Source organism: Asparagus officinalis, chromosome 2, assembly GCF_001876935.1.
Source record: "Asparagus officinalis chromosome 2, Aspof.V1, whole genome shotgun sequence".
Classification (NCBI taxonomy): domain Eukaryota; kingdom Viridiplantae; phylum Streptophyta; class Magnoliopsida; order Asparagales; family Asparagaceae; genus Asparagus; species Asparagus officinalis.
Window position 1 is genome coordinate 20,773,193 of NC_033795.1, and position 13,998 is coordinate 20,787,190.

At 34.1% G+C, this 13,998-nt stretch overlaps 1 protein-coding gene across 1 annotated transcript in view; it reads right to left on the bottom strand.

Moving 5' to 3' along the window:
• LOC109830473 (mitochondrial inner membrane protease ATP23) overlaps window positions 1-12,656 on the bottom strand; it is a 14,974-nt gene extending 2,318 nt beyond the window's left edge. The window contains exons 1-4 of the mRNA XM_020397735.1: window positions 12,486-12,656; window positions 12,265-12,389; window positions 6,332-6,469; window positions 5,819-5,902 (exon numbers count right to left, since the gene is read on the bottom strand). Coding sequence (XP_020253324.1) covers window positions 5,819-5,902; window positions 6,332-6,469; window positions 12,265-12,389; window positions 12,486-12,603 — 465 coding nt within the window. The 5' untranslated portion in view covers window positions 12,604-12,656. The remainder of the gene's footprint in view (window positions 1-5,818; window positions 5,903-6,331; window positions 6,470-12,264; window positions 12,390-12,485) is intronic.

Below are 13,998 nucleotides of genomic sequence, written 5' to 3' on the forward strand. Positions count from 1 at the left end.
TATTAGCTTATTCTTCACATCCAACGGAGCGTTTATAATTCTACATCCAAACATATTTGCCTCTGAAAGCATGTCAAGGACATATTTCATCTGTGATAGGAGAATGCCCTTTCTAGCCAACTTTAATACCCACCAACTTCAATACCCAAGAAGTACTTTAAGGAACCGAGATCATTTGTCTGGAAATACTGTTGTAGGTGCTTCTTCAAACTTTCAATCCCATGTGTATCATCTCCAGTGATCACAATGTCATCCACAAATACAAGAAGGAGAATCCTCTTTCCTGTGATCACAATATCAATCCCCTTAGTGGTCTTTATGTACTCAACAAGAACCAAACTCCTGAATAGCCAATGTAAAATGTCCAACCTATGCTCTTGGAGATTGCTTCAAGCCATAAAATGACTTCTTCAGCTTACACACCTTCCCACAGTTGATTGTCGTGGACGTTGGGCCGTCGTGGGCACTGGGTTGTGGTCGTGGAATAACTGACATATTGCCTAAAATGAGATTTATTTGGTGTTACAGAGAGGACTTCATTGGCCTTATCCACTCTAAATGGGTTGTCCAACACCCCCAATCTCCTCTTAGAATCCTTCACGGGAAGCTTAAAACTATGTAGGGAGGCTTTGAAAGATTGGAATAGAAATCAATTTGGTAACATCTTTGATGGGCTATCCTCCCTTGAAAATGAAATGAAATCTCTTAATCCTCAGTTTCAACAATCTTGGTCAAATGATAGTGTTGCTTCTTTTATCTCGTGCCAATCTGAGGAAAGTATGCATAGACGAAGAGATTTTTTGGAAACAGAAAGCTAGGGTGAAATGGCTGAATGAAGTTGATGCTAATACCAATTCTTTCAGAGGATTGTTAAGAGCATGCATCATTGTGCTTCCATCAACGATTTACTTGACTCTAATAGTCAGCATATTATGGGTGCCCTTGCCATTCATGATGCCTCTATTGATTCGTGTATGAAGCTGCTATCCTTTGAAGAACACTCCATTGATAAACAGCTTATAAATCTGATTCCTCAAGCAGTCACCAATGCTTTGCTTTTACCTCCTTTCTCCATGGATGAGCTCAAGGCTGCTACCTTTTCCATTCCAGCTGATTGCGCTCCAGGTATGGATGGTTTCCCTGGTAATTTCTTCACTTGTATGTGGGAGACTATTAGAGATTCTTTGCTCGCTACTGCTAATGAGTTCTTGCGGAGGAAATAGCTACCTTAGTACTTCACTCATACTTGCATTGTAATGGTTCCAAAGAAATCCCCTTCTTCTACTCTCAATGACTTCAGGCTTATTAGCCTCTGCATTACAGTCTATAAGATCTTCGCCAAGCTTTTGTGTGCTAGATTGGCCCCATTTCTGCCAATACTTATTTCTTCCAACTAGGGAGCTTTTATCAAAGGCAGATATATCACTGACAACATTTCTCTTGCTCAGGAGATTTGTAGAGAAAATGACAAGAGGAAGGCTAGATCAAATGTCATACTAGATTTAGATACGCAAAAACCCTATGATAGGCTTGGATGTGATTCTCTTTGTTGTGCTCACTAGATTTGTCTTCTCCCAGGATTGGATTTCTTTATTTAGAGCTTGCACATGTCATTGTTGTTTTTCAGTGTCTTTCCAAGGGGTTTATAAAGGTTTCTTCCCCTTATCTAGGGAAAGTTCTCTCAAGGGCCTTTGTTGTACACATAACACATTTATCCTCAAAGGAGATATTCCACCACCCCTGTTCCTTGTCCATCTCACCTCCTCTTTGCAGATGATTGTGTTTGCCAATGCTGCCAAAAGATCTATCCTCAAAATTATGCACATTATTAAATAGTACTCCTCTTACTCTGGTCAAAGTCCGAATCAAGTTAAAAGTCAGTTTTTTTCTCCCTTTCAATGCTCCCTCTTCCAGGGTCAGAGTGATCAAGAACGCTACAAATTTCTCTAGAGGATCCTTTCCACTTATTTATTTAGGTGTGCATGTCGGTCCTGGTCAAAGAAAAGCATTATTCTATTAGCCTCTTAGTGACACAGTTAGTAAAAGAATTAAGGGATGGCATGCACATTTATTATCTCAAGGGGAAGGCTGGTGTTAAGTAAACATGTTCTCTCTAGTATGCCCATACATCTTTTAGCTACCACTGTTATACCTAAACAGGTGCTCTCTAAAATTGAGTCTCTGCTTGCTAACTTCTTCTGGGGTATCTTAGATTATGGGAGGTAAAACTCCATTGGCTTGGGTGAAAGAAATTATGCAAACCAAGTCATGAAGGTGGTCTTGGCATTAGAATGCTTTCTGATGTCAAACTTGCTTTCTTACTTAAAACAATGTTGGCTCTTGTGCACTCCAGATTCTATATAAGCCAAGTATATGAAGGTTAGATACAAAATCAATAAAACTCCTCTAACTTGGTCTGGTCCTCTCAGATGCTCCAGAGAATGGAAGGACATTCTGGGTGTTAAATAGACCTTTGCTGACTTTTGTGCTTAGCATGTAGGTGAACGGGATGTCTCTGTTTGGCTGGATAATTGGAACCTTGAGTTTAATTTTGCCTTTCTTGCTCCTATTAAGGAAAGAAAAATTAAACTTAGGAGCTTTTTTTATCAACGTGAATGGAATTTTCAAGAATTACTCCGTCATTGGTCCTGAGCTTGTCACTCTCCTTCGTGAATTTGCTCCCTCTGCCTCTGAGGATGATGATAAGCTGTGCTGGAGACCTGAAAAGGATGGGATCTTTACCACTATTTCTGCGTGGGATGCTATCAAAGTTCATAATGATCATGAGCTTTTGTTTGAACATGCTTGGTCCTCTATCATGCCTCTACAGTCCAAACTATTGTGCTGGAAATTGCTTAGAAAGATCTTGACTCCATAATGCAAAAGAGGGGTATCACTCTAGCCTCCAAGTGTTGCTGATGCTCCAGTCCTGCTGTGGAATCTCTCGATCACTTATTCTCCACTGGTGAATTAGCACAATCCCTATGGTCATATTTTGGCACATTGTTTGGTGTTCCCTGCTACCATCTTCAGCCTATAGCTGCTCGCATGGCTTGGTGGTTTGAAAGATGCAAAGGAAGTTCTCACTTTGCTATCATGGGTTGTTTTGGTGCCATTGCTATTTGTAGGCAAATATGGAGTTTTAGGAATAACACCATTTATGGAGGCATGAAGAAGGGCCATCTTCTTGCTCATTTTGTGATTATTGACACTCTACAGCACTTGGATCCTAACATGAAATCTGAGTGCAAGTCCCCTTCTTTCAGGATGGACTCTCTCTTGTTCATTGGTATCACTCCCAGAAATCCAGCTCCTAAACTTCCTATCTGTTGTACTTGATCTGCTCCCCTCCTGGTCAATATGGTCTTAAGGTTGATGGCTTATATATGGAAGGCAATATTGTGGAGGGAGGCATTATCAAGGACCAGATGGGTTGTCTTGTTGGAGCATATGCTGGACCTATAGGCTGTGGTTCTCCTTTGCACATTGAAGTACACGCTTTGGCTAAGGGGGCTGAGCTCCTGGTTGCTATGAATATTGACTCTGCACAGGCCTGGTCTGCCTTTAAATTTTTGGTTCATGCTCTGCATCATTCCTGTCCTTATTGGCAGCTCCCTACAATTTGGAAGGACCACAAAATCAGCATGCATTCTCATCATATCGTGGTTCAGCATTGCTACCGTGAGAGTAATTATGTCGCTGACTTACTTTCTAAACATGGCCATTCTCTTGATCATCCATTACTACTTTGACATGGATAAGCTGCTAGTTCACATTCGAAATGCTATTGCTAGAGATGCCAATGCAACTGTCTTTTATCGTTTTATCTAATGTTTTATTTCCTTTTTTTCGGCGTTTATGTTTCATGCCCATATCGTCTTTTTGGTTGTTGTCTACTGAACGGTGTCCTATTTCTTTTGTTGCTCTCTTGGTTATGTATGAGTCATACACTCCAAAAGGGGTTTTCGTGTACACAGCTTTTATAAATATTATAATGGTGATTTCTAGTTTAAAAAAAGGTTTATTTCATGCTAGCAAATAGTCTTCAAAAAGGATCTAACTCATTTTTGTGCCTGATGTTCCTAAATGAAGTTCCAATGTTTTTTATTTCTTGGTCAATATGTAATAAATTATAGTTTTTAAGTGTAAAACTTCACAAGACTAACCTTTGGAATTTGGAACTCGACGTCTCATGTTAGTCCACACTCCATGCACAACATAATGTATTTTATCTATAAATAAAAAGAAATATTTCAAGATTTAAAGCTCTAATTTTATCAACTTTCCTTACTATCTTTTGCTACCTATTTTATATTTATCTTACTTTTCTCCCCTCTATTTAAAAATAAAGAAAATGTCCTAACCAATTTGAGCAAAAGGACAGCATCAGATACTAACTTGTGGACATTTTTGGAACACTAATTTACATTAAAAAACTGGACTTTTCTTTTTGATCAGTCGGTTCTAGAACCAACCTCGAGAGTTTCCTGGCACTCGTGAGTCGTGATCTCTTATACAAAAGTGTGCGGGGGTGTGTAAACCTAAAGGATCATGTGAGATGCACAGGTAAATTAATTTAAACTAATTAGAATTGGTTTGAAACCCTTTTTGAATAAGACAGTTTACTTTCAAGGATAATCTCTAATGATTCCTAAGCTGATCCTTTTCATTATTATTTGCTAAAAATAGGGAACCAGTAGGCAGTAACCAATACGCATACGTCTTTTAGTTTATAATAATAGCACAGAAAAAAAAGGAAAAATATGAGGATCCAACACCCATATTGAATTTTCACTACGTAATCCAATGATGTTCTTAAATTTCTGTGTAACCGCAAGAACATAGTTGCATGGAACTCAATTCATTCCGATTCACGGGACGGGTATGGAAGCGTGGTACGCCACTCATTAGCAATCTGATACGAGGGGGTAGGCTTATATGGTATGCTAGGTAACGTGGTACATATTAGGTTTGGGCCTAAAATGCAAGAATTGGAGATTTTGCGATAATCAAATTAAAGAAATATGCTAGTTGATATCAGTAATGATAAAAGAACCTTGAGAATTATGTTGCAACTAAAGTGTGCATACTTTATTTGCATAAATTTTCAAGTTTGTTGTTGTTTATTCTATTGAAAAAGAGTTATTGTTTGTCAAAATCTTAATTGGTTTGAATTCTAAATCGGGTCACTAGAGTTAGTGAAGGGGTCGTGTTCTACCGTTAATCCGAAACGATTGAACCGAGGTTGCGGTTCGCTATTGTGCCCCACGTTCCCAACTTCTATGCGCCAGAATATGCAATAGATTTTCTGCGAAGACCTCCACTTTTTTCATATTTACTAGAAGTGTAGGTTAAATCTTCTTGGTTTACAAGTTGCAAGATCATGGAAATTGGTTTCAAAATCAGAATTCGGTTTCAAGCCTAGGGCTGCCAGATCAGGGTAAATAATGGCCCTTTTATAGCTGGTGATATTTACAAGCAGACAGCAAATCATTAATAGAAGAAATCAAGGGTAATCGAATCCAGATGCAAAAATGTGAAGGGGGTAATAAAAGGCAGATTATAAATTAAAATAGGAACGCAAGGTGAATCATTGTTCTCAATGCAAGATTTGTGGTACTAAAATTAACTTGATGGTGGTAATGACTTCCATAAAAACAAAAATACTAAATAACACCATTTTGCAAACATCTTTGACAACCAAAGACTATAACAAGTCAATTAATGTGCACAGACAGTTTAGATGTGATAGAAACAGCAACAGTTATATTCATTCAAGAGAAAGATGGATTATAAAACAAACAATAGAAATACTCACCTGTTCATGACCTCGAATTTTCATGAAGCCTCGCAGCAACTCCCGTTTGTAATGACAGTCCCCACTAAGATGGTTAGCTCTAATCTGAATCAAGAGACAGAACAAATTGCTCAATCCCATAAGGGCTCCAAGAGCAAACAATTAAGATACTGGAACAAGCACATAAAGTTTAAGTTTTTTTCTTTTTTCTATTAGTCCCACAAATCTTTCATAATTTGGAATTAGTTCCCAAATCTTCATACTTTGAAATTAGTATCCAAATATGTTAATTGTTTTGAAATTAACCCCCAAATCTCTCAACCTGGTGCTAACTAGAGGGACTAATTTGAATAGTGTAAAAAATGCAAACCCGTATTTTTTGCACAATGGTGTTGCTAACATGATTAAGAGGCTAAGATGATGTTGCTATAGTCCAAAAAGGTAAAAGCATCTGATACTTACATTTGAGGTTAAGATGATGTTGCTATTGCCCAAAAAGGTAAAAACACTTGATATTAATGGTTTCAACATTACCTCAGAGCAAGCATGATGAGCACAATTTTTCCAGTCCATATTCTTTGCACGACAATCATCATAAGCAAGTATTAGCTCGTGAATCAGAACTTGGTCGATCTCATCTTGGTAAGTCATGTGATTACAACATACTGATATCTGGAACAATGCAAGAGACTAGATTACAAGGAGTTATTAAATTTAAACAAAGCCAGAATAGGACTACAAATTCTTCCATGACCTATACACAAAAAATAATTACATTGTTGCATCTAGATTCTTACTCGATAACTTGTGAAGAGATTTACCCTTTGAAGCTAACATAAACCTACATCACACATATACCGGCCAATAAATAACCATGACACTGACAAAGAAAATTACTCATAATTATGAAAATAAACAGACAATGGACTCTTATACATATAGGAGTAAAAAAAATCCAAAGGACAGCTATTTATTCACTTGTACTAACAGTACTGTATTTTTTACTTTTTGTAAAGGATAATTCTGATTAAACTACACTCTCCAAAACCTCTCCTACACTACTAGTCTATTACACAAAAAAGTGTGGGGCCCTTCCACTTGGATGGCCATCAAAATCGATGAGTCCACAAGTTTTCTGGGTGTAGTAGTGTGGGAGTAGTTTGAAAAGTGTAGTGCAGTGTAGTTATCACTACTCTTTAGTAAAATGACCAGATGGAACCTCTTATCTCATCGCCTATTTTGAAGACAAAAGAGCCTCACATTTTTGTCATCACTTGATTACAAGAGCTAGTATAGGGGAAAATAATACATTTATCATTTCCTTATTTTATTAACTTCTTTTTTGATATTTGGATAATTCCGGACAAGCTTTTACCAAAAAGGATTACAGTTCACACTAATTCCATTTCGGACAGTTACACTGAGGTGGGTGTGTGTGTGTGTATATATACACACTAGGTTTTATGCACGTGCAATGCACGTAGTTAAATATTATAATTAAATATTTTTAATTTATTTCCTTACTAAAATTTGTTCCTCGGTTCCACTTTGATCGTTTTTGCTCACTTATGCCTTTAAATTTTAACATTGTGATTATTTATTTTCTTTGATGTTTGTTTGAATGGGCTACACCAAATTTAAATTTTTATGTTGATAATTAAATTAACAGGAAACAAATATAATTTAAAGCCAATTAGAATTTTCACGTGATTTGGACCAACATGAAACCAAGCTTGAAAGTATAATGTTGTAAAAGTAAAAATATTTAAAAAAAATAGTGTTATAAAAGAAAGATGAATAATTAAAGCTAAAAAAGCCAAGATGATTAATTAAAAGTTGGCTAAAATGAAACTAACGAGAATATGAAGTTTGTTGCTAATTAATTGATAGACTTCAGAAAAAATCATTGACTAAAAGCTAATGCTAACTCTAGTATATTTTATATGATAAAAGCATCAACATAACCATATAAAAATATTTAAAAGAGTTCATGAAAATCATTTCTAAAAGATTCATGGTTTTACTTAAAAATTTAAGCTATTCTATAAAATATTCGGAATATAAATCTTTTTTTCTTATTTTATTTTTTTATTGAGTTAAGATAAATCATTTTCCATCTTTATCTTTTTCCTGAGCACTTCTAGAGTTATGTCTTCATCATCTATATTAATTGTGACATAAGGCTGGAGTTAGATTTCTTGGGTAATTATTTTTCCCTGAGCTCATTCATGTTTTGTCTTCTCGTCTTACTTCATAAAGAAGTTGAATGCATTTTTGATGTTCAACAAAAATTCTAGAAATACAGACTTTGATTATTTTTGTGTTGTTGAATGCATTTTTGATGTTCAACAAAAATTCTAGAAATACAGACTTTGATTATTTTTGTGTTTCAATGAGACTAAATGTTAATTTCCAACAAAAATTCTAGAAATACAGACTTTGATTATTTTTGTGTTTCAATGAGACTAAATGTTAATTTCATCTATATGAAATTTTTGTTTTTCTAATTTATTTTTTAAAAAGGTTAGGAGTCACATTTTTTCTCTATAATGAATTCTTCTGCTGTGCATCCAATAAGAGTTTCTGTCGCGTTAAATAATGTTATTTTTACTCTATATGTGTCATTTTCCACAATGATCTGAACTAAATAATTGTATTTTTTATTATCAAATTGGCTTAGATTATAATGTTAATATTTAATCGTGATATGTTTATTTCATGAAGAAGGAATATTACTCAACAATGGTACTACTTTATTAGTAATTCTGTGATATTTATCATTTGGAAATTCTTATTAACATCTTTATCCAATCTTCTTGTTGTAGCCTTTGCAAGCTAGAACCACGGCTCAACTTTATTGTAAATAGTAGTTATCTTTACATTATAGGTCTAATAGCGTGTCCGTATATTGGTAGAGTATTTTTAAGTTTAATTGTGAAAATTTTAGAGTAGGTCTTATAAGATCATACCTCTTTGATATTATGATTATTGCATATATCAATAATTTAAATTTGTATTGTATTTGTAAAGAGCCTTGATGGATATGCTTCTATATTAGCAGCTTGTTCTGAATAAGCCATGCGTATTAGCTTTCAAATGTAATATATTTTTTATTGTGTTATATGTATGTTTGCTTAGTTTACTTACCATTCGTTTATTTCTTCAATAAGTTATATCTTTGTGTTGGTATATATTGTTAACACAATTTACGATAACATGCATATTTTCCCTATAAATTTGAGACATATATAATGTGAATTTTATCTTGAGTGACCTTTAATAAAAATTTTAGTAGTAAAATATGTTTACCTTAATATTTAAAGATCTTAAAATCTAATAATGCTATTATGTGCTTATCTTTGATCGTATCTTTAAAAAGTAATCCTCTACTGGTAGTCATATCCTCAAATAAATTTGCTTGCAGAGTCATACCACATATTGGAAAAAGAAAAATATCAATTTTAATTTTTTACTTACGTTATTGTAACTATTTAACATGTATATACCTTTTGTCAATTATAGTGATTTCTCTCATCTTATCTGGCTTATTATATCTCGCAACATAGTTGATCAATAACTTCACTTTAGTTTCTATTGTAAGATAATTTATATGTAATTTTATATTAAGTTTATGATTCATTTAGTTTTTCAAGAATAAAGTATGAAAATTTATAAATACAAACTAATTTTTCTTGTATCTTTCACGATGAATGCTTTTTTTAATTGAGACAAAATTATACCTTTTGTCAATGTCAATTCAAGTGATTCATGAATGTTTTCATATTTTGGGTTTATTTACTTCACTTCTCTATTTGAAATAAAAACAACTTGATTTTTTAAAGGATATCTCTAAACTTTCTGATAGTTTTTTCATGCAAAATTCATTGTATTTTTTCACTCTATAAATATTATCAACATCAAAGATGAATGTTTATAAATTATAATTAATTAATGCTAACTTATTATATTATAGTCTTTTGTTGCAATTTAGTCTTCTATCAATTAATGTTATTACTAAAATTATATGTAGTTTCTTAAATTTATACAGTAACGTTAATTTTTAATCAATCATAAATTTTTAAATTTTCTTAACTGGATAGTTTTAATCTATCGTAATTGTTATTTTTTACTAGCGTCAACTTAGACTACTTTTAGATGCTAAAAAGGGATGATAAACTTTAAATTGAAACTTAAATTTATATATCTTAATGAAATGATATCAAACATTTACTCTTTTCTTTGCCAAATTCCAGCCTTCTGTGATTTTAAACTTTTGAGGGTGTGTTTTGTAATTTTTTTTAACTTTAATGTTATTTTTTTGAAAATTTTAAAATTTATGTTGGATGCTTGTAATTTTTATATTTTATGAGTTGGTCGTAAGTTTTCAAATGTTAAGATGCTACTTTCAACTCTAAAATTTTGAGCGTGTTTTTTACAATTACTAAAACTTTGAGTTGGTTTTAGATAAATTCAAAATTTCAACGATCTGCTGATGATTTTTAGATTTGATGTCTACCGGTTATAAGCTATAAAATTTTAGGAATTTTGTGATTTTTAAATTTTGAGGGAGTTTTTATAGTTAATGTAACTTTGGGGTTATTTATTACAAATTTTAAGTTTTTAAGTGCCTGATGGTAATCCCTAAAATCTATCTATGTTGTTTGCAAGTTTTGAAATCACTAAATTTAGGGTGATTTTTTCTAATTTGAACTTTTGAGGTTGTTTCTACAATTTTAGAAATATTGAAGGTGTAATTGCAATTTTTAAATTCCTCGGGGGCTATTTTTAATTTTTAGATTTCATGTTTGTTGATTTAAGTTTTGAAAAGTCAAGGCGTTTTTGGTAAATTTGAACTTTTAAAGATATTTTGTGTAATTTTTGAATTAAATCTTAATCTTATTTTTTAAAATGTTGAGCCATATGTAGTTCATGTGGGGTTAATATAGGATACAATTAGTAATTAGATAGATTAAGATTTAAATAAAAAAATTAGAATAATATTTCATGTAGTTTCTTAATATTTTTTAAAATTGTTGAGTTATAAATAGTTCATGTGAGATTAGATAAGATATAATTAGAATTAGAATAGATTAAATTTAAATATAATATTCAAAATAGAGAATGGTAATATTGACCATAGAAAGATTTTCCTGAACTCGTGCTTTTAAAGGGAGTGTTATATATATATATATATATATATATATATATATATATATATATATATATAGAGAGAGAGGAAGAGAGAGAGAAAATCTTAATGTAAACTTAAGTGGATAGGAGCTAGTCATCCACACAAGTTTTTTATCCATTGATGTTGTCTTGGGATCCGTGAAAGATATGTAGAGTCTTTTGAGATTTGTGCATCTCTTGATGACACAAATCTAAAGACAAGATGAGTAGATAAAAAGTTTGATGGACAATGCCTCCTATCCACTAAGTTGAGTTGACATAAAACTCATTTCTCTCTCTCTCTCTCTCTCTCTCTCTCTATATATATATATATATATATATATATATATATATATATATATATATATATATATATATGAGAAATATGAAAAACCTTGTACCAGTCTTTTATTGAACTTGTAGTGAGGTGGTCAAATCTAGCCCCTACATCATGCCTCGGAGATGGAGCTCTTTTTTAAAGTAGGTGAATAGTAATTGAGCTCTCTCTCCGAGGCATGATGTAGGGTCTTGATTTGGCCACCTCACTACCAGTTCAATGGAGAAACTTGGTAACAGGTTCTCCCATAATTTCATATATATATATATATATATATATATATTATATATATATATATATATATATATATATATATATATTATATATATATATATGCTCTATATCTATCCTATTTCTATATTCGGTCCTCAAATCTTCATATTTGTTCAAACCAAGGATATTATTTGAACCAACTTCATACATTTGGGGTTGTTAAGTAACAAATTAGGAGTGTTACTTGAAACCCAACTTGTATGGATATGGGTACAGGTGCACGGGCATGGCAAATTTGTAAAATGTAGGGTACGGGGAGACGGCTAAAACGCATGGGTTGTAATCATAATTCTGAGCTAGATACGCATATAACCATATGAAATCATTATTCTTAACTGAATATCGGCTGAAACGAACTCAGACCCTTGTCCAACAAGTTTAAAAATGGACGTGAAATGTAGGCTAGATGTCCAAGGAGTGTACAATGAGTGTTTAAATCAAGACATGCATTGTTATAACTGAGTACACGTCTGAATAAATATACGCATATATTAAGGAGTGTCGTCGGGTACGGGTATGACTCCATGCAGCAGTACCCAGGTAACATAGTTTAAAACAACCTATGGATACGGAGGGTGTAAATTACAAATATGAAGATTTGGGGGCATAATATAAAAATAGGACGGAATAGGGTCCAACACGAGCAAAATTCAAAAGGTAATATGCTAATTTCATAGCAAAAAATCACCCCATTTCTACTAGAATAACCACCACCCAAGCTTTGATTCTTGCAATTTGCGGCACGAATAAGGCGGACCCAAAAAGGGCAACCAGCCTTCTCCATGTTCTCCCTCAAGAACTTCACCGTCGGATCTGAAAACGAAACAACCAACATAAAATTATCATCCCCAAAGTAAAAAAAATTTAAGAAAAAGGGGGGATTTTTTTTTTTTTTTGTAGAAATACTACGCTTGAGGCTCTTGTTGATCCTCTCCGAGCACTCTTTTTGAGACATTCCAGCGTATGGGTTCTCTTTCTCGATCCCCGTGCTCTCCTCCGGCGGCGGAGAAACGCCCGCTCCCCCCATAGCGGCTTGAGCGAGCGAGCTCTTTGCACTGTGATTTTGGACTGCAGAGGGACTTTAGGCTGGGTCGGGCTGTAATTAGCCTATAAACGGATGGTTCGCTTTTGGATCTAACTTAATGAATATCCGACCCGATACCACACATCTGATTTCTTAGAAGCAAATTTCCGAAAAAAAAAGGGAAAAATGTGTCCAGGCCCTAAAAACAGAACCTTCATGTACTGCAGCCCCTCCTAGTTTTCCTCATATGGTTCAGCCCTTTGAAATGTGACATTTTGTGCTGCAGCCCCTTTTTAGCAATTATTACATGCCAGATAAGCTAAAATCCCCAAAATAACCTTATCCCCTCTCCTCAATCCTTCAAACTCTCTCTCTCTCTCTCTCTCTCTCTCTCTCTCTCTCTCCTCTCTCTTTAAAAACAAGGGCTTTCTCAAGCTCGTCGTCTTGGCCCTCGCCCTCCTCGCCGTCGCCACCTCCGCCCAGGCACCCAAGCCTCCCCCGAGTTCGCCGCCGCCTCCCCTCCTTTCCTCCGCCCGACCTCGTCGCCGTACTCCCCGTCTCGTCCTTCAAACCCAGGTTTCTTTCTTTTTCCGCCAGTTTCAGTCTCTGTTTTTCTCACTTTCATCCATGAAAACTGTGTTCTGTTGGTGATCCAGGAACAAAAGGAACAAACCCTCTTCCTCCAAATACTGGACGCATGCAGGCATCATCGAACTTCCGCCAATAGTAATGAACAGTGTGAGTTGATTTACTGAGGAGCATTTGGATGCTTGAAGGACGGAATAAATTATGGTGTGATTTTTTGTGTGTGGCTGATTGCGTTCATTGATGTCGAAGCTACCAGTTTTGTATTTTATACCACGTTAGTAGAACTAACACGCTACAGAATAGAACTAACACTGTGTAGATTAGAACTAACACGCTACAGAATAGAACTAACACTGTGTAGATTAGAACTAACACGCTACAGAATATAACTAACACTGTGTAGATTAGAAATAACACGCTACAGGGTTAGTTCTATTTTTATACTAAGTTAGTTCTATTTTATACCACGTTAGTTCTATTTTATACCAAGTTAGTAGTTCTATTTTTATACTAAGTTAGTTCTATTTTATACCACGTTAGTTCTATTTTATACCAAGTTAGTTCTATTTTATACTAAGTTAGTTTTATGTTATAACAAGTTTAGTTCTATTTTATACCAAGTTAGTTCTATTTTATACTAAGTTAGTTTTATGTTATAACAAGTTAGTTATAATTTTATTACAAGAAAAATGTCATTTTGGAACTTTTGATTAACCGGAACTGAGTAGTTCTGGTCCTGCTTTGGATGAGTCACAGGCAAACTGGTAAGTGCTAAATGGTAATTATTCTCCCCAAACCTTCCATGTTTCT